The 19,355-nt window shown below is 58.3% G+C and overlaps 1 protein-coding gene across 1 annotated transcript; it reads left to right on the forward strand.

The window, feature by feature from the left end:
- Positions 1-4: 4 nt before the first annotated feature.
- Positions 5-19,012, forward strand: FBXL6 (F-box and leucine rich repeat protein 6). Its single transcript, XM_072131820.1, is given in 12 exon segments — positions 5-76; positions 2,057-2,267; positions 2,270-2,313; positions 2,315-2,337; positions 5,738-5,896; positions 13,948-14,011; positions 14,612-14,743; positions 14,813-14,920; positions 14,996-15,109; positions 15,187-15,418; positions 15,515-15,755; positions 15,826-19,012. Coding segments are annotated over 12 exon segments (1,557 nt in total). The 3' UTR covers positions 15,983-19,012.
- Positions 19,013-19,355: the final 343 nt, after the last annotated feature.

Below are 19,355 nucleotides of genomic sequence, written 5' to 3' on the forward strand. Positions count from 1 at the left end.
CAACATGGAGGCTGACAGAATCCTCAATCAGCTGCGAGCGACAGCCCCTGACTCCGCCCAACGAGCAACCAACCGCGTCCCACAGCAGCACAGAGGAGGTCAGGACCCCCCACAGCAGCACAGAGGAGGTCAGGACCCCCCCCCCACAGCAGCACAGAGGAGGTCAGGACCCCCCACAGCAGCACAGAGGAGGTCAGGACCCCCCACAGCAGCACAGAGGAGGTCAGGACCCCCCACAGCAGCACAGAGGAGGTCAGGACCCCCCACAGCAGCAGAGAAGGTCAGGACCCCCCACAGCAGCACAGAGGAGGTCAGGACCCCCCCCCCCCACAGCAGCGCAGAGGAGGTCAGGACCCCCACAGCAGCACAGAGGAGGTCAGGACCCCCCCCCCCCACAGCAGCACAGAGGAGGTCAGGACCCCCCCACAGCAGCACAGAGGAGGTCAGGACCCCCCACAGCAGCGCAGAGGAGGTCAGGACCTCCCCACAGCAGCGCAGAGGAGGTCAGGACCTCCCCCACAGCAGCGCAGAGGAGGTCAGGACCTCCCCCACAGCAGCGCAGAGGAGGTCAGGACCTCCCCCACAGCAGCGCAGAGGAGGTCAGGACCTCCCCCACAGCAGCGCAGAGGAGGTCAGGACCTCCCCCACAGCAGCGCAGAGGAGGTCAGGACCTCCCCCACAGCAGCGCAGAGGAGGTCAGGACCTCCCCACAGCAGCGCAGAGGAGGTCAGGACTCCCCCCACAGCAGCGCAGAGGAGGTCAGGACCTCCCCCCCCCCCACAGCAGCGCAGAGGAGGTCAGGACCTCCCCCCCCCCACAGCAGCGCAGAGGAGGTCAGGACCCCCCCCCCCCCACAGCAGCGCTGAGGAGGTCAGGACCCCCCCCCCCCCCACAGCAGCGCTGAGGAGGTCAGGACCCCCCCCCCCCCCACAGCAGCGCTGAGGAGGTCAGGACCCCCCCCCCCCACAGCAGCGCAGAGGAGGTCAGGAACCCCCCCCCCCCCCCCCCCCCCACAGCAGCGCAGAGGAGGTCAGGAACCCCCCCCCCCCCACAGCAGCGCAGAGGAGGTCAGGATCCCCCCCCCCAGCAGCGCAGAGGAGGTCAGGATCCCCCCCCAGCAGCGCAGAGGAGGTCAGGACCTCCCCCCACAGCAGCGCAGAAGAGGTCAGGACCTCCCCCACAGCAGCGCAGAGGAGGTCAGGACCTCCCCCACAGCAGCGCAGAAGGAGGTCAGGACCTCCCCCACAGCAGCGCAGAGGAGGTCAGGACCTCCCCACAGCAGCGCAGAGGAGGTCAGGACCTCCCCCACAGCAGCGCAGAGGAGGTCAGGACCTCCCCCACAGCAGCGCAGAGGAGGTCAGGACCTCCCCCACAGCAGCGCAGAAGAGGTCAGGACCCCCCACAGCAGCACAGAGGAGGTCAGGACCCCCCCACAGCAGCGCAGAGGAGGTCAGGACCTCCCCCACAGCAGCGCAGAGGAGGTGAGGACCTCCCCACAGCAGCGCAGAAGAGGTCAGGACCTCCCCACAGCAGCGCAGAGGAGGTCAGGACCTCCCCCACAGCAGCGCAGAGGAGGTCAGGACCTCCCCCACAGCAGCGCAGAGGAGGTCAGGACCTCCCCCACAGCAGCGCAGAGGAGGTCAGGACCCCCCACAGCAGCGCAGAAGAGGTCAGGACCTCCCCCACAGCAGCGCAGAGGAGGTCAGGACCCCCCCACACACACACAGCAGCGCAGAGGAGGTCAGGACACGACCCCCCCCCCCCCCCACACACACACACAGCAGCGCAGAGGAGGTCAGGACCCCCCCCCACACACACACACACACAGCAGCGCAGAGGAGGTCAGGACCCCCCCCCACACACACACACACACAGCAGCGCAGAGGAGGTCAGGACACGACCCCCCCCCCCCCCACACACACACACACACAGCAGCGCAGAGGGGGTCAGGACCCCCCACGGCCCCCCTCTACCCCCCACGGCAGCGCAGGTGAGGCCAGGAGCCCCCCCATCATTTCTTCTTATTTCCTCCACAGATGGCCTCATGCAGCTCTAGGGGACGACGCTCAGGAAAACGGAGCAGAAATGCGAGTACAAGGCGGCGAATGCAGCGCCCCCCGGGGGTGACTACTACATCCAGCACACAGACAGAGACCTGCTGCTACTCCTCCCCAGTGACATGGAGGAGACCATCACCGTGGTGAAGAGGGTACGCCGCCCTGAGGACCCCCCAATCACCAGTGACTGCGGCTGGGGCAGTGTGATGCCCCCGAGATCATCCACAGGGTCTTCCAGATGGTGATGGACAGTGAGGGGGGCCGTACCTGCCCTGTGCAGGTGAGACCACGTCACCACAAGGGGGACTTCTATGTGAGGGTGTAGTGGGCATGCTCTGTGACCTGTACAGGAGGAGGGAGCTGTGACATCATCTATAGAGTCCTAGGGGAGGGTGTAGTGGGCATGCTCTGTGACCTGTACAGGAAGGGGGAGCTGTGACATCATCTATAGACTCCTATGGGAGGGTGTAGTGAGCATGCTCTGTGACCTGTACAGGAAGGGGGAGCTGTGACATCATCTATAGGCTCCTATGTGAGGGTGTAGTGGGCATGCTCTGTGACCTGTACAGGAAGGAGGGAGCTATGACATCATCTATAGGCTCCTATGGGAGGGTGTAGTGGGCATGCTCTGTGACCTGTACAGGAAAAGGGGGAGCTGTGACATCATCTATAGACTCCTATGGGAGTGGTGTAGTGGGCATGCTCTGTGACCTGTACAGGAAGGAGGGAGCTATGACATCATCTATAGACTAATATGGGAGGGTGTAGTGGGCATGCTCTGTGACCTGTACAGGAAGGAGGAGCTGTGACATCATCTATAGACTTCTATGTGAGGGTGTAGTGGGCATGCTCTGTGACCTGTACAGGAAGGAGGGAGCTATGACATCATCTATAGGCTCCTATGGGAGGGTGTAGTGGGCATGCTCTGTGACCTGTACAGGAAGGGGGAGCTGTGACATCATCTATAGAGTCCTATGGGAGGGTGTAGTGGGCATGCTCTGTGACCTGTACAGGAAGGAGGGAGCTATGACATCATCTATAGGCTCCTATGGGAGGGTGTAGTGGGCATGCTCTGTGACCTGTACAGGAAGGAGGAGCTGTGACATCATCTATAGGCTCCTATGGGAGGGTGTAGTGGGCATGCTCTGTGACCTGTACAGGAAGGAGGAGCTGTGACATCATTCTATAGGCTAATATGTGAGGGTGTAGTGGGCATGCTCTGTGACCTGTACAGGAAGGAGGAGCTGTGACATCATCTATAGGCTCCTATGGGAGGGTGTAGTGGGCATGCTCTGTGACCTGTACAGGAAGGAGGAGCTGTGACATCATCTATAGGCTCCTATGGGAGGGTGTAGTGGGCATGCTCTGTGACCTGTACAGGAAGGAGGAGCTGTGACATCATCTATAGACTTCTATGGGAGGGTGTAGTGGGCATGCTCTGTGACCTGTACAGGAAGGAGGAGCTGTGACATCATCTATAGACTTCTATGGGAGGGTGTAGTGGGCATGCTCTGTGACCTGTACAGGAAGGAGGAGCTGTGACATCATCTATAGACTCCTATGGGAGGGTGTAGTGGGCATGCTCTGTGACCTGTACAGGAAGGAGGAGCTGTGACATCATCTATAGACTTCTATGGAGGGTGTAGTGGGCATGCTCTGACCTGTACAGGAAGGAGGAGCTGTGACATCATCTATAGACTCCTATGGGAGGGTGTAGTGAGCATGCTCTGTGACCTGTACAGGAAGGAGGAGCTGTGACATCATCTATAGAATAATATGGGAGGGTGTAGTGGGCATGCTCTGTGACCTGTACAGGAAGGGGGAGCTGTGACATCATCTATAGACTCCTATGGGAGGGTGTAGTGAGCATGCTCTGTGACCTGTACAGGAAGGAGGGAGCTATGATATCATCTATAGGCTCCTATGGGAGGGTGTAGTGGGCATGCTCTGTGACCTGTACAGGAAGGAGGAGCTGTGACATCATCTATAGGCTCCTATGGGAGGGTGTAGTGGGCATGCTCTGTGACCTGTACAGGAAGGAGGAGCTGTGACATCATCTATAGACTCCTATGTGAGGGTGTAGTGGGCATGCTCTGTGACCTGTACAGGAAGGAGGAGCTGTGACATCATCTATAGGCTCCTATGGGAGGGTGTAGTGGGCATGCTCTGTGACCTGTACAGGAAGGAGGAGCTATGACATCATCTATAGATTAATATGGGAGGGTGTAGTGGGCATGCTCTGTGACCTGTACAGGAAGGGGTAGCTGTGACATCATCTATAGACTAATATGGGAGGGTGTAGTGGGCATGCTCTGTGACCTGTACAGGAAGGAGGAGCTGTGACATCATCTATAGAATAATATGGGAGGGTGTAGTGGGCATGCTCTGTGACCTGTACAGGAAGGGGTAGCTGTGACATCATCTATAGACTAATATGGGAGGGTGTAGTGGGCATGCTCTGTGACCTGTACAGGAAGGAGGAGCTGTGACATCATCTATAGAATAATATGGGAGGGTGTAGTGGGCATGCTCTGTGACCTGTACAGGAAGGGGGAGCTGTGACATCATCTATAGACTCCTATGGGAGGGTGTAGTGAGCATGCTCTGTGACCTGTACAGGAAGGAGGGAGCTGTGACATCATCTATAGACTCCTATGGGAGGGTGTAGTGAGCATGCTCTGTGACCTTGCAGGGAGGGGGAGCTGTGACATCATCTATAGACTCCTATGGGAGGGTGTAGTGAGCATGCTCTGTGACCTGTACAGGAAGGGGGAGCTGTGACATCATCTATAGACTGATATGGGTGGGTGTAGTGGGCATGCTCTGTGACCTGTACAGGAAGGAGGAGCTGTGACATCATCTATAGAGTCCTATGGGAGGGTGTAGTGAGCATGCTCTGTGACCTGTACAGGAAGGAGGAGCTGTGACATCAATCTATAGACTAATATGGGAGGGTGTAGTGAGCATGCTCTGTGACCCTGTACAGGAAGGAGGAGCTGTGACATCATCTATAGACTCCTATGGAGGGTGTAGTGGGCATGCTCTGTGACCTGTACAGGAAGGGGGAGCTGTGACATCATCTATAGACTCCTATGGGAGGGTGTAGTGGGCATGCTCTGTGACCTGTACAGGAAGGGGGAGCTGTGACATCATCTATAGACTAATATGGGAGGGTGTAGTGGGCATGCTCTGTGACCTGTACAGGAAGGAGGGAGCTATGATATCATCTATAGGCTCCTATGGAGGGTGTAGTGGGCATGCTCTGTGACCTGTATCTGAAGGGGGAGCTGTGACATCATCTATAGGCTCCTATGGGAGGGTGTAGTGGGCATGCTCTGTGACCTGTACAGGAAGGGGGAGCTGTGACATCATCTATAGACTCCTATGGGAGGGTGTAGTGAGCATGCTCTGTGACCTGTACAGGAAGGAGGAGCTGTGACATAATCTATAGAATAATATGGGAGGGTGTAGTGAGCATGCTCTGTGACCTTGCAGGGAGGGGTGCTTTGACATAATCTTAAATTTATTTTTTAAAATAAATAAATGTTACTATTTGGTCACATGGATAGAGCGGTGTCTATTTACTGCACATGCTCAGAAGTCTCCACCTTGTTGTATTCTGATCACTATCCTGCAGACATCGGCAGTCTCCTGTGTGTTACATGTCGTCTCTCCCCCAGGCTGGCGCGGGTGTGTCGTCTCTGGCGGGAGGTGGCCGCTAGTCCGGACCTCTGGCAGCGCGTGTCTATCAGCCGATGTTGGAGCGTCCCGAGCAAGAAGGATCCCCCAAAACTACAGGAGAAAATCAGGAGCACCATAGAGACCCTGATACAACACAGGTGCTATATACATATGTATACTCCTGGTCACAACCTGGCGCTCCCCAGGGGTGGGACCAATAAGCTTCATACGCACAGTAATTGTAAGGAGCCGGAGGAAAGAAGACGAGGTGAACCCTTGACAGCTCGCTGTGTATGGAGGGGTGTAGTCACAGAGGGGTCAGATCACCCATGCTGACCCCTGACCACTGCTGGCTATGATAGAAAGGTGTCAGGACACACAGGACATGGCAGCTCGCTGTGTATGGGGGATGTAGTCACAGAGAGGTCGGAGCGCCCATACTGACCCCTGACCACTGCTGGCTATGATAGAAAGGTGTCAGGACACAGGACATGGCAGCTCGCTGTGTATGGGGGGTGTAGTGACACAGGGGTCAGAGCGCCCATGCTGACCCCTGACCACTGCTAGCTATGATAGAAAGGTGTCAGGACACACAGGACATGGCAGCTCGCTGTGTATGGGGGGTGTAGTCACAGAGAGGTCAGAGCGCCCATGCTGACCCCTGACCACTGCTGGCTATGATAGAAAGGTGTCAGGACACACAGGACATGACAGCTCGCTGTGTATGGGGGGTGTAGTCACAGAGGGGTCAGAGAGCCCATGCTGACCCCTGACCACTGCTGGCTATGATAGAAAGGTGTCAGGACACACAGGACATGGCAGCTCGCTGTGTATGGTGGGTGTAGTCACAGAGAGGTCAGAGCGCCCATGCTGACCCCTGACCACTGCTGGCTATGATAGAAAGATGTCAGGACACACAGGACATGGCAGCTCGCTGTGTATGGGGGTGTAGGCACAGAGGGGTCAGAGCGCCCATGCTGACCCCTGACCACTGCTGGCTATGATAGAAAGGTGTCAGGACACAGGACATGGCAGCTCGCTGTGTATGGGGGGTGTAGTCACAGAGGGGTCAGAGCGCCCATGCTGACCCATGACCACTGCTGGCTATGATAGAAAGGTGTCAGGACACAGGACATGGCAGCTCGCTGTGTATGGGGGGTGTAGTCATAGAGGGGTCAGAGCGCCCATGCTGACCCCTGACCACTGCTGGCTATGATAGAAAGGTGTCAGGACATACAGGACATGGCAGCTCGCTGTGTATGGGGGGGTGTAGTCACAGAGGGGTCAGAGCGCCCATGCTGACCCCTGACCACTGCTGGCTATGATAGAAAGGTGTCAGGTCACACAGGACATGGCAGCTCGCTGTGTATGGGGGATGTAGTCACAGAGAGGTCAGAGCGCCCATGCTGACCCCTGACCACTGCTGGCTATGATAGAAAGGTGTCAGGACACAGGACATGGCAGCTCGCTGTGTATGGGGGGTGTAGTCACAGAGGGGTCAGAGCGCCCATGCTGACCCCTGACCACTGCTGGCTATGATAGAAAGGTGTCAGGACACACAGGACATGGCAGCTCGCTGTGTATGGGGGTGTAGTCACAGAGGGGTCAGAGCGCCCATGCTGACCCCTGACCACTGCTGGCTATGATAGAAAGGTGTCAGGACACACAGGACATGGCAGCTCGCTGTGTATGGGGGTGTAGTCACAGAGGGGTCAGAGCGCCCATGCTGACCCCTGACCACTGCTGGCTATGATAGAAAGGTGTCAGGACACAGGACATGGCAGCTCGCTGTGTATGGGGGGTGTAGTCACAGAGAGGTCAGAGCGCCCATGCTGACCCCTGACCACTGCTGGCTATGATAGAAAGGTGTCAGGACACACAGGACATGGCAGCTCGCTGTGTATGGTGGGTGTAGTCACAGAGGGGTCAGAGAGCCCATGCTGACCCCTGACCACTGCTGGCTATGATAGAAAGGTGTCAGGACACACAGGACATGGCAGCTCGCTGTGTATGGGGGGTGTAGTCACAGAGGGGTCAGAGCGCCCATGCTGACCCCTTACCACTGCTGGCTATGATAGAAAGGTGTCAGGACACACAGGACATGGCAGCTCGCTGTGTATGGGGGGTGTAGTCACAGAGGGGTCAGAGCGCCCATGCTGACCCCTGATCACTGCTGGCTATGATAGTAAGGTGTCAGGACACACAGGACATGGCAGCTGACTGTGTATGGGGGGTGTAGTCACAGAGAGGTCAGAGCGCCCATGCTGACCCCTGACCACTGCTGGCTATGATAGAAAGGTTTCAGGACACAGGACATGGCAGCTCGCTGTGTATGGGGGGTGTAATCACAGAGGGGTCAGAGCACCCATGCTGACCCCTGACCACTGCTGGCTATGATAGAAAGGTGTCAGGACACAGGACATGGCAGCTCGCTGTGTATGGGGGGTGTAATCACAGAGGGGTCAGAGCACCCATGCTGACCCCTGACCACTGCTGGCTATGATAGAAAGGTGTCTGGACACAGGACATGGCAGCTCGCTGTGTATGGGGGGTGTAGTCACAGAGGGGTCAGAGCGCCCATGCTGACCCCTGACCACTGCTGGCTATGATAGAAAGGTGTCAGGACACACAGGACATGGCAGCTCTCTGTGTATGGGGGATGTAATCACAGAGAGGTCAGAGCACCCATGCTGACCCCTGACCACTGCTGGCTATGATAGAAAGGTGTCAGGACACACAGGACATGGCAGCTCGCTGTGTATGGGGGGTGTAGTCACAGAGGGGTCAGAGCGCCCATGCTGACCCCTGACCACTGCTGGCTATGATAGAAAGGTGTCAGGACACACAGGACATGGCAGCTCGCTGTGTATGGGGGCGGTAGTCACAGAGGGGTCAGAACACCCATGCTGACCCCTGACCACTGCTGGCTATGATAGAAAGGTGTCAGGACACAGGACATGGCAGCTCGCTGTGTATGGGGGGTGTAGTCACAGAGGGGTCAGAGCGCCCATGCTGACCCCTGACCACTGCTGGCTATGATAGAAAGGTGTCAGGACACACAGGACATGGCAGCTCGCTGTGTATGGGGGGTGTAGTCACAGAGGGGTCAGAGCGCCCATGCTGACCCCTGACCACTGCTGGCTATGATAGAAAGGTGTCAGGACACAGGACATGGCAGCTCGCTGTGTATGGTGGGTGTAGTCACAGAGGGGTCAGAGCACCCATGCTGACCCCTGACCACTGCTGGCTATGATAGAAAGGTGTCAGGACACACAGGACATGGCAGCTCGCTGTGTATGGGGGGTGTAGTCACAGAGGGGTCAGAGCACCCATGCTGACCCCTGACCACTGCTGGCTATGATAGAAAGGTGTCAGGACACACAGGACATGGCAGCTCGCTGTGTATGGGGGGTGTAGTCACAGAGGGGTCAGAGCGCCCATGCTGACCCCTGACCACTGCTGGCTATGATAGAAAGGTGTCAGGACACAAAGGACATGGCAGCTCGCTGTGTATGGGGGTGTAGTCACAGAGAGGTCAGAGCGCCCATGCTGACCCCTGACCACTGCTGGCTATGATAGAAAGGTGTCAGGACACACAGGACATGGCAGCTCGCTGTGTATGGGGGGTGTAGTCACAGAGGGGTCAGAGCGCTCATGCTGACCACTGCTGGCTATGATAGAAAGGTGTCAGGACACACAGGACATGGCAGCTCGCTGTGTATGGGGGGTGTAGTCACAGAGGGGTCAGAGCGCCCATGCTGACCCCTGACCACTGCTGGCTATGATAGAAAGGTGTCAGGACACACAGGACATGGCAGCTCGCTGTGTATGGGGGGTGTAGTCACAGAGGGGTCAGAGCACCCATGCTGACCCCTGACCACTGCTGGCTATGATAGAAAGGTGTCAGGACACATAGGACATGGCAGCTCGCTGTGTATGGGGGGTGTAGTCACAGAGAGGTCAGAGCACCCATGCTGACCCCTGACCACTGCTGGCTATGATAGAAAGGTGTCAGGACACACAGGACATGGCAGCTCGCTGTGTATGGGGGGTGTAGTCACAGAGGGGTCAGAGCGCCCATGCTGACCCCTGACCACTGCTGGCTATGATAGAAAGGTGTCAGGACACAGGACATGGCAGCTCGCTGTGTATGGGGGGTGTAGTCACAGAGAGGTCAGAGCACCCATGCTGACCCCTGACCACTGCTGGCTATGATAGAAAGGTGTCAGGACACAGGACATGGCAGCTCGCTGTGTATGGGGGGGGGGTGTAGTCACAGAGGGGTCAGAGCGCCCATGCTGACCCCTGACCACTGCTGGCTATGATAGAAAGGTGTCAGGTCACACAGGACATGGCAGCTCGCTGTGTATGGGGGGTGTAGTCACAGAGAGGTCAGAGCGCCCATGCTGACCCCTGACCACTGCTGGCTATGATAGAAAGGTGTCAGGACACACAGGACATGGCAGCTCGCTGTGTATGGGGGGTGTAGTCACAGAGGGGTCAGAGCGCCCATGCTGACCCCTGACCACTGCTGGCTATGATAGAAAGGTGTCAGGACACACAGGACATGGCAGCTCGCTGTGTATGGGGGGATGTAGTCACAGAGGGGTCAGAGCACCCATGCTGACCCCTGACCACTGCTGGCTATGATAGAAAGGTGTCAGGACACACAGGACATGGCAGCTCGCTGTGTATAGGGGGTGTAGTCACAGAGGGGTCAGAGCGCCCATGCTGACCCCTGACCACTGCTGGCTATGATAGAAAGGTGTCAGGACACACAGGACATGGCAGCTCGATGTGTATGGGGGGTGTAGTCACAGAGGGGTCAGAGCACCCATGCTGACCCCTGACCACTGCTGGCTATGATAGAAAGGTGTCAGGACACAGGACATGGCAGCTCGCTGTGTATGGGTGTGTAGTCACAGAGGGGTCAGAGCGCCCATGCTGACCCCTGACCACTGCTGGCTATGATAGAAAGGTGTCAGGACACACAGGACATGGCAGCTCGCTGTGTATGGGGGGTGTAGTCACAGAGGGGTCAGAGCACCCATGCTGACCCCTGACCACTGCTGGCTATGATAGAAAGGTGTCAGGACACACAGGACATGGCAGCTCACTGTGTATGGGGGGTGTAGTCACAGAGGGGTCAGAGCGCCCATGCTGACCCCTGACCACTGCTGGCTATGATAGAAAGGTGTCAGGACACACAGGACATGGCAGCTCGATGTGTATGGGGGGGTGTAGTCACAGAGGGGTCAGAGCACCCATGCTGACCCCTGACCACTGCTGGCTATGATAGAAAGGTGTCAGGACACAGGACATGGCAGCTCGCTGTGTATGGGGGGTGTAGTCACAGAGAGGTCAGAGCGCCCATGCTGACCCCTGACCACTGCTGGCTATGATAGAAAGGTGTCAGGACACAGGACATTGCAGATCGCTGTGCATGGGGGGTGTAGTCACAGAGAGGTCAGAGCACCCATGCTGACCCCTGACCACTGCTGGCTATGATAGAAAGGTGTCAGGACACAGGACATGGCAGCTCGCTGTGTATGGGGGGTGTAGTCACAGAGGGGTCAGAGCACCCATGCTGACCCCTGACCACTGCTGGCTATGATAGAAAGGTGTCAGGTCACATAGGACATGGCAGCTCGCTGTGTATGGAGGTGTAGTCACAGAGAGGTCAGAGCACCCATGCTGACCCCTGACCACTGCTGGCTATGATAGAAAGGTGTCAGGACACAGGACATGGCAGCTCGATGTGTATGGGGGGGTGTAGTCACAGAGGGGTCAGAGCGCCCATGCTGACCCCTGACCACTGCTGGCTATGATAGAAAGGTGTCAGGACACACAGGACATGGCAGCTCGCTGTGTATGGGGGTGTAGTCACAGAGGGGTCAGAGCACCCATGCTGACCCCTGACCACTGCTGGCTATGATAGAAAGGTGTCAGGACACAGGACATGGCAGCTCGCTGTGTATGGGGAATGTAGTCACAGAGGGGTCAGAGCGCCCATGCTGACCCCTGACCACTGCTGGCTATGATAGAAAGGTGTCAGGACACAGGACATGGCAGCTCGCTGTGTATGGGGGGTGTAGTCACAGAGGGGTCAGAGCGCCCATGCTGACCCCTGACCACTGCTGGCTATGATAGAAAGGTGTCAGGACACACAGGACATGGCAGCTCGCTGTGTATGGGGGGTGTAGTCACAGAGGGGTCAGAGCGCCCATGCTGACCCCTGATCACTGCTGGCTATGATAGAAAGGTGTCAGGACACAGGACATGGCAGCTCGCTGTGTATGGGGGTGTAGTCACAGAGGGGTCAGAGCGCCCATGCTGACCCCTGACCACTGCTGGCTATGATAGAAAGGTGTCAGGACACACAGGACATGGCAGCTCGCTGTGTATGGGGGGTGTAGTCACAGAGGGGTCAGAGCGCCCATGCTGACCCCTGACCACTGCTGGCTATGATAGAAAGGTGTCAGGACACAGGACATGGCAGCTCGCTGTGTATGGGGGGTGTAGTCACAGAGGGGTCAGAGCGCCCATGCTGACCCCTGACCACTGCTGGTTATGATAGAAAGGTGTCAGGACACACAGGACATGGCATCTCGCTGTGTATGGGGGATGTAGTCACAGAGGGGTCAGAGCGCCCATGCTGACCCCTGACCACTGCTGGCTATGATAGAAAGGTGTCAGGACACACAGGACATGGCAGCTCGCTGTGTATGGGGGGTGTAGTCACAGAGGGGTCAGAGCGCCCATGCTGACCCCTGACCACTGCTGGCTATGATAGAAAGGTGTCAGGACACACAGGACATGGCAGCTCGCTGTGTATGGGGGGGTGTAGTCACAGAGGGGTCAGAGCGCCCATGCTGACCACTGCTGGCTATGATAGAAAGGTGTCAGGACACACAGGACATGGCAGCTCGCTGTGTATGGGGGGTGTAGTCACAGAGGGGTCAGAGCGCCCATGCTGACCCCTGACCACTGCTGGCTATGATAGAAAGGTGTCAGGACACAGGACATGACAGCTCGCTGTGTATGGGGGGTGTAGTCACAGAGAGGTCAGAGCGCCCATGCTGACCCCTGACCACTGCTGGCTATGATAGAAAGGTGTCAGGACACAGGACATGGCAGCTCGCTGTGTATGGGGGGGTGTAGTCACAGGGGGGTCAGAGCTCCCATGCTGACCCCTGACCACTGCTGGCTATGATAGAAAGGTGTCAGGACACACAGGACATGGCAGCTCGCTGTGTATGGGGGGTGTAGTCACAGAGGGGTCAGAGCGCCCATGCTGACCCCTGACCACTGCTGGCTATGATAGAAAGGTATCAGGACACACAGGACATGGCAGCTCGCTGTGTATGGGGGGTGTAGTCACAGAGGGGTCAGAGCGCCCATGCTGACCCCTGACCACTGCTGGCTATGATAGAAAGGTATCAGGACACACAGGACATGGCAGCTCGCTGTGTATGGGGGGTGTAGTCACAGAGAGGTCAGAGCGCCCATGCTGACCCCTGACCACTGCTGGCTATGATAGAAAGGTGTCAGGACACACAGGACATGGCAGCTCGCTGTGTATGGGGGGTGTAGTCACAGAGGGGTCAGAGCGCCCATGCTGACCCCTGACCACTGCTGGCTATGATAGAAAGGTGTCAGCACACACAGGACATGGCAGCTCGCTGTGTATGGGGGGATGTAGTCACAGAGGGGTCAGAGCGCCCATGCTGACCCCTGACCACTGCTGGCTATGATAGAAAGGTGTCAGGACACACAGGACATGGCAGCTCGCTGTGTATGGGGGGTGTAGTCACAGAGGGGTCAGAGCACCCATGATGACCCCTGACCACTGCTGGCTATGATAGAAAGGTGTCAGGACACACAGGACATGGCAGCTCGCTGTGTATGGGGGGTGTAGTCACAGAGGGGTCAGAGCGCCCATGCTGACCCCTGACCACTGCTGGCTATGATAGAAAGGTGTCAGGATACACAGGACATGGCAGCTCGCTGTGTATGGGGGATGTAGTCACAGAGGGGTCAGAGCGCCCATGCTGACCCCTGACCACTGCTGGCTATGATAGAAAGGTGTCAGGACACACAGGACATGGCAGCTCGCTGTGTATGGGGGGTGTAGTCACAGAGGGGTCAGAGCGCCCATGCTGACCCCTGACCTCTGGTCTCGGTGTGACCCTTCTCTCCTCTTTTCTAGACTGTCTCAGGTGTTGGATTTCTCTCTCCATCACTGGAATCATCACATCACATCAGTCCTCCAGGTAAGTGCAGCCACTCGCTGCTTGTTCTTGGTTCTGAGCTTTAGTTGGTTTTCTTAGACATCTGATTGTAGGAGGACAAAATCCGATGTGTACAACGTGCGTCTTGTTATCTTTTGGGTTTGTTCTCTCCTACGGTCGGTCAATAGGGGATAGGCATCACATTTACCTCCTGATGTCTGTCTCGTCCCCGGCTCCCTGTCTCTCGTCCCCAGCTCCCTGTCTCTCGTCCCCGGCTCCCTGTCTCTCGTCCCCGGCTCCCTGTCTCTCGTCCCCGGCTCCCTGTCTCTCGTCCCCGGCTCCCTGTCTCTCGTCCCCGGCTCCCTGTCTCTCGTCCCCGGCTCCCTGTCTCTCGTCCCCGGCTCCCTGTCTCGCGTCCCCGGCTCCCTGTCTCGCGTCCCCGGCTCCCTGTCTCGCGTCCCCGGCTCCCTGTCTCGCGTCCCCGGCTCCCTGTCTCTCGTCCCCGGCTCCCTGTCTCGCGTCCCCGGCTCCCTGTCTCGCGTCCCCGGCTCCCTGTCTCGCGTCCCCGGCTCCCTGTCTCTCGTCCCCGGCTCCCTCTCTCTCGTCCCCGGCTCCCTCTCTCTTGATGCCTGTCTCTTGCAGAGTCTCGCCTCCTCCTGCCCTCTGCTGACCTCTCTGACGCTGTCTCACTGCAGTAAGGTGATGTCGGAGGGTCTGGTAGCCGTGGCTGACCGCTGCCCTCATCTGCTCTCCCTCAATCTGCAGGACTCTCAGGTAGGTTCTGCGGGGGCGGGGCACTCCACACTCATTGGATGTGACTGTGACATGTGACTTTCTCCTCAGGTAGATGGGAACGCGGTGTCCCGCTTCTTGGAGGTGCGTGGAGCCTCCCTGAAGTGCCTGTACCTGTCCCTTAGTTCCCAGACTAATAGCATCCTAAACCTGCTGACGGTGAGAGACCCCTCCACCCTGGAGTACTATCACCCCCATCCTCCGCCTGTACTAATAGTGACTTTTGTGTGTCAGAGTGGCTCCTGCCCGGAGCTGCGGATCCTGGAGGTGAATAGAGGGATGAAGGAAACAAGGATTGAGCTGAACATCTTTGCCGAGGGGCTCCATGCCTTCTGCCCAAAGCTGGAGGTATGACGGGAGCGGGGTAATGCCCCCCGGGAGGCCACACCTGAGGGTCCTCTCCTCCGTGTCTTTTCTGTCCCCAGGTGCTGCGACTGCTCAATGTCATCTTCTCTCTGAAGCTGAAGACTTTGTCCTCCTCCAGGGGTCCGGGGTTCTGCTGCCTGGAGGAGCTGTGTCTGGCCACATCCACCTACTCACTAGTCAATGACCGTGTGTGCGAGAGACTGCTGAGAGACTGCACGTCCCTGAGAGTGCTGGACCTGCGCGGCTGCTACAAGGTCACCCCCGAGAGTATCTGTGTCCTACCATGTACAGGTGAGTAGAGGGTACACGCTATCTGCTCCCATAATCTCCCAGCATTCCCTCTCCTCGATGTGTGACATGCAGCCTCATTGTCCTCTCTGTCTGCAGATCTAGAGCGCCTCTACCTGGGCATGTACTGCTCCATGGTGAAGACTTCGCTGCCCTCTACTGGCTGCTCCTCGCTCGTCAGGCGTTGGCGACACAGTCTGCAGGAGCTGGACCTGACCGGCCTCAACTTCACAGAGGGTGACCTGAGCCAAGCCCTGGAGATCCTCTCTGAAGGAGGCACCAACCAGACGCTACAGTCCCTCAACCTGACAGGAACCAAAGTCCCTGCCGCTGCTGTCAGGTGAGGACTGCTGCATAGTCCGCTCCATGCAGCGCTGCCGTATCCCACTCACACTGTCTTCTCTGTGCAGAGACGCGCTGTCAGCATGCCGGGCCCTCACACATCTGGACCTCACCTCATGCCGCAACATCCCCCGAGGCCTGAAGAGCACCTACCGTGGCCGCGAAGATATCCTGCAATGTCTGGAGACCTTATCCAACAGGATGCAGGAGGAGCAAAGGGAGTAACTCACCACCGGGGGCGCCACCAGGATGCAGGAGGAGGACTGGGAGTAACTGACCACCGGGGGGCACCACCAGGATGCAGGAGGAGGACTTTGAGTAACTGACCACCGGGGAGCACCACCAGGATGCAGGAGGAGGACTGGGAGTAACTGACCACCGGGGGGCGCCACCAGGATGCAGGAGGAGCAAAGGGAGTAACTCGCCACCGGGGGCGCCACCAGGATGCAGGAGGAGGACTGGGAGTAACTGACCACCGGGGGGCACCACCAGGATGCAGGAGGAGGACTGGGAGTAACTGACCACCGGGGGGCGCCACCAGGATGCAGGAGGAGCAAAGGGAGTAACTCGCCACCGGGGGCGCCACCAGGATGCAGGAGGAGGACTGGGAGTAACTGACCACCGGGGGGCGCCACCAGGATGCAGGAGGCGCAAAGGGAGTAACTCGCCACCGGGGGCACCACCAGGATGCAGGAGGAGGACTGGGAGTAACTGACCACCGGGGGGCGCCACCAGGATGCAGGAGGAGGACTGGGAGTAACTGACTACCGGGGGGCGCCACCAGGATGCAGGAGGAGGACTGGGAGTAACTCACCACCGGGGGTGCCACCAGGATGCAGGAGGAGGACTGGGAGTAACTGACCACCGGGGGGCACCACCAGGATGCAGGAGGAGCAAAGGGAGTAACTCGCCACCGGGGGTGCCACCAGGATGCAGGAGGAGGACAGGGAGTAACTGACCACCGGGGGCGCCACCAGGATGCAGGAGGAGGACTGGGAGTAACTGACCACTGGGGGGCGCCACCAGGATGCAGGAGGAGGACTGGGAGTAACTGACCACCGGGGGCGCCACCAGGATGCAGGAGGAGGACTGGGAGTAACTGACCACCGGGGGCGCCACCAGGATGCAGGAGGAGGACTGGGAGTAACTGACCACCGGGGGGCGCCACCAGGATGCAGGAGGAGGACTGGGAGTAACTGGGCACCACCAGGATACAGGAGGAGGATTGGGAGTAACTGACCACCGGGGGGCACCACCAGGATGCAGGAGGAGGACTGGGAGTAACTGACCACCGGGGGGCACCACCAGGATGCAGGAGGAGGACTGGGAGTAACTCACCACCGGGGGGCGCCACCAGGGTGCAGGAGGAGCAAAGGGAGTAACTGACCACCGGGGGGCGCCACCAGGATGCAGGAGAAGGACTGGGAGTAACTGACCACCGGGGGGCACCACCAGGATGCAGGAGGAGGACTGGGAGTAACTGACTACCGGGGGGCGCCACCAGGATGCAGGAGGAGGACTGGGAGTAACTGACCACCGGGGGGCACCACCAGGATGCAGGAGGAGGACTGGGAGTAACTGACCACCGGGGGCGCCACCAGGATGCAGGAGGAGGACTGGGAGTAACTCACCACCGGGGGCGCCACCAGGGTGCAGGAGGAGGACTGGGAGTAACTGACCACCGGGGGCGCCACCAGGATGCAGGAGGAGGACTGGGAGTAACTGACCACCGGGGGCGCCACCAGGATGCAGGAGGAGGACTGGGAGTAACTGACCACCGGGGGGCGCCACCAGGATGCAGGAGGAGGACTGGGAGTAACTGGGCACCACCAGGATACAGGAGGAGGATTGGGAGTAACTGACCACCGGGGGGCACCACCAGGATGCAGGAGGAGGACTGGGAGTAACTGACCACCGGGGGGCACCACCAGGATGCAGGAGGAGGACTGGGAGTAACTCACCACCGGGGGGCGCCACCAGGGTGCAGGAGGAGCAAAGGGAGTAACTGACCACCGGGGGGCGCCACCAGGATGCAGGAGAAGGACTGGGAGTAACTGACCACCGGGGGGCACCACCAGGATGCAGGAGGAGGACTGGGAGTAACTGACTACCGGGGGGCGCCACCAGGATGCAGGAGGAGGACTGGGAGTAACTGACCACCGGGGGGCACCACCAGGATGCAGGAGGAGGACTGGGAGTAACTGACCACCGGGGGCGCCACCAGGATGCAGGAGGAGGACTGGGAGTAACTCACCACCGGGGGCGCCACCAGGGTGCAGGAGGAGCAAAGGGAGTAACTGACCACCGGGGGGCGCCACCAGGATGCAGGAGAAGGACTGGGAGTAACTGACCACCAGGGGGCACCACCAGGATGCAGGAGGAGGACTGGGAGTAACTGACCACCGGGGGGCGCCACCAGGATGCAGGAGAAGGATTGGGAGTAACTGACCACCGGGGGGCACCACCAGGATGCAGGAGGAGGACTGGGAGTAACTGACCACCGGGGGGCACCACCAGGATGCAGGAGGAGGACTGGGAGTAACTCACCACCGGGGGGCACCACCAGGATGCAGGAGAAGGACTGGGAGTAACTGACCACTGGGGGGCACCACCAGGATGCAGGAGGAGGACTGGGAGTAACTGACCACCGGGGGGCACCACCAGGATGCAGGAGGAGGACTGGGAGTAACTCACCACCGGGGGGCGCCACCAGGGTGCAGGAGGAGCAAAGGGAGTAACTGACCACCGGGGGGCGCCACCAGGATGCAGGAGAAGGACTGGGAGTAACTGACCACCGGGGGGCACCACCAGGATGCAGGAGGAGGACTGGGAGTAACTGACCACCGGGGGGCACCACCAGGATGCAGGAGGAGGACTGGGAGTAACTGACCACCGGGGGGCACCACCAGGGAGGTTCTCAGGACACAGAACTTCTGATTGTTTTTAATACATTTTCTGCAGTTTTATTTCCGTTTTTTATTTTGTCTTTTGGCTTCTCCTTTACACAGAGCAGGAGCTGCGTACATCCACTGTACCTACACTGCAGACATCTTGGCCCCTCCTGACCCTGCACCATGTATCATCCATAACATGTGATATTATTACACTGCAGACATCCCGGCCCCTCCTGACCCTGCACCATGTATCATCCATAACATGTGATATTATTACACTGCAGACATCCTGACCCTGTACCATGTATCATCCATAACATGTGATATTATTACACTGCAGACATCCCGGCCCCTCCTGACCCTGTACCGTGTATCATCCATAACATGTGATATTATTACACTGCAGACATCCCGGCCCCTCCTGACCCTGCACCATGTATCATCCATAACATGTGATATTATTACACTGCAGACATCCCCTCCTGACCCTGTACCATGTATCATCTATAACATGTGATACTATTACACTGCAGACATCCTGGCCCCTCCTGACCCTGTACCATGTATCATCTATAACATGTGATATTATTACACTGCAGACATCCTGGCCCCTCCTGACCCTGTACCATGTATCATCTATAACATGTGATATTATTACACTGCAGACATCCCGGCCCCTCCTGTCCCTGTACCATGTATCATCC

Source organism: Engystomops pustulosus, unplaced genomic scaffold (genome assembly GCF_040894005.1).
Source record: "Engystomops pustulosus unplaced genomic scaffold, aEngPut4.maternal MAT_SCAFFOLD_146, whole genome shotgun sequence".
Taxonomy (NCBI): domain Eukaryota; kingdom Metazoa; phylum Chordata; class Amphibia; order Anura; family Leptodactylidae; genus Engystomops; species Engystomops pustulosus.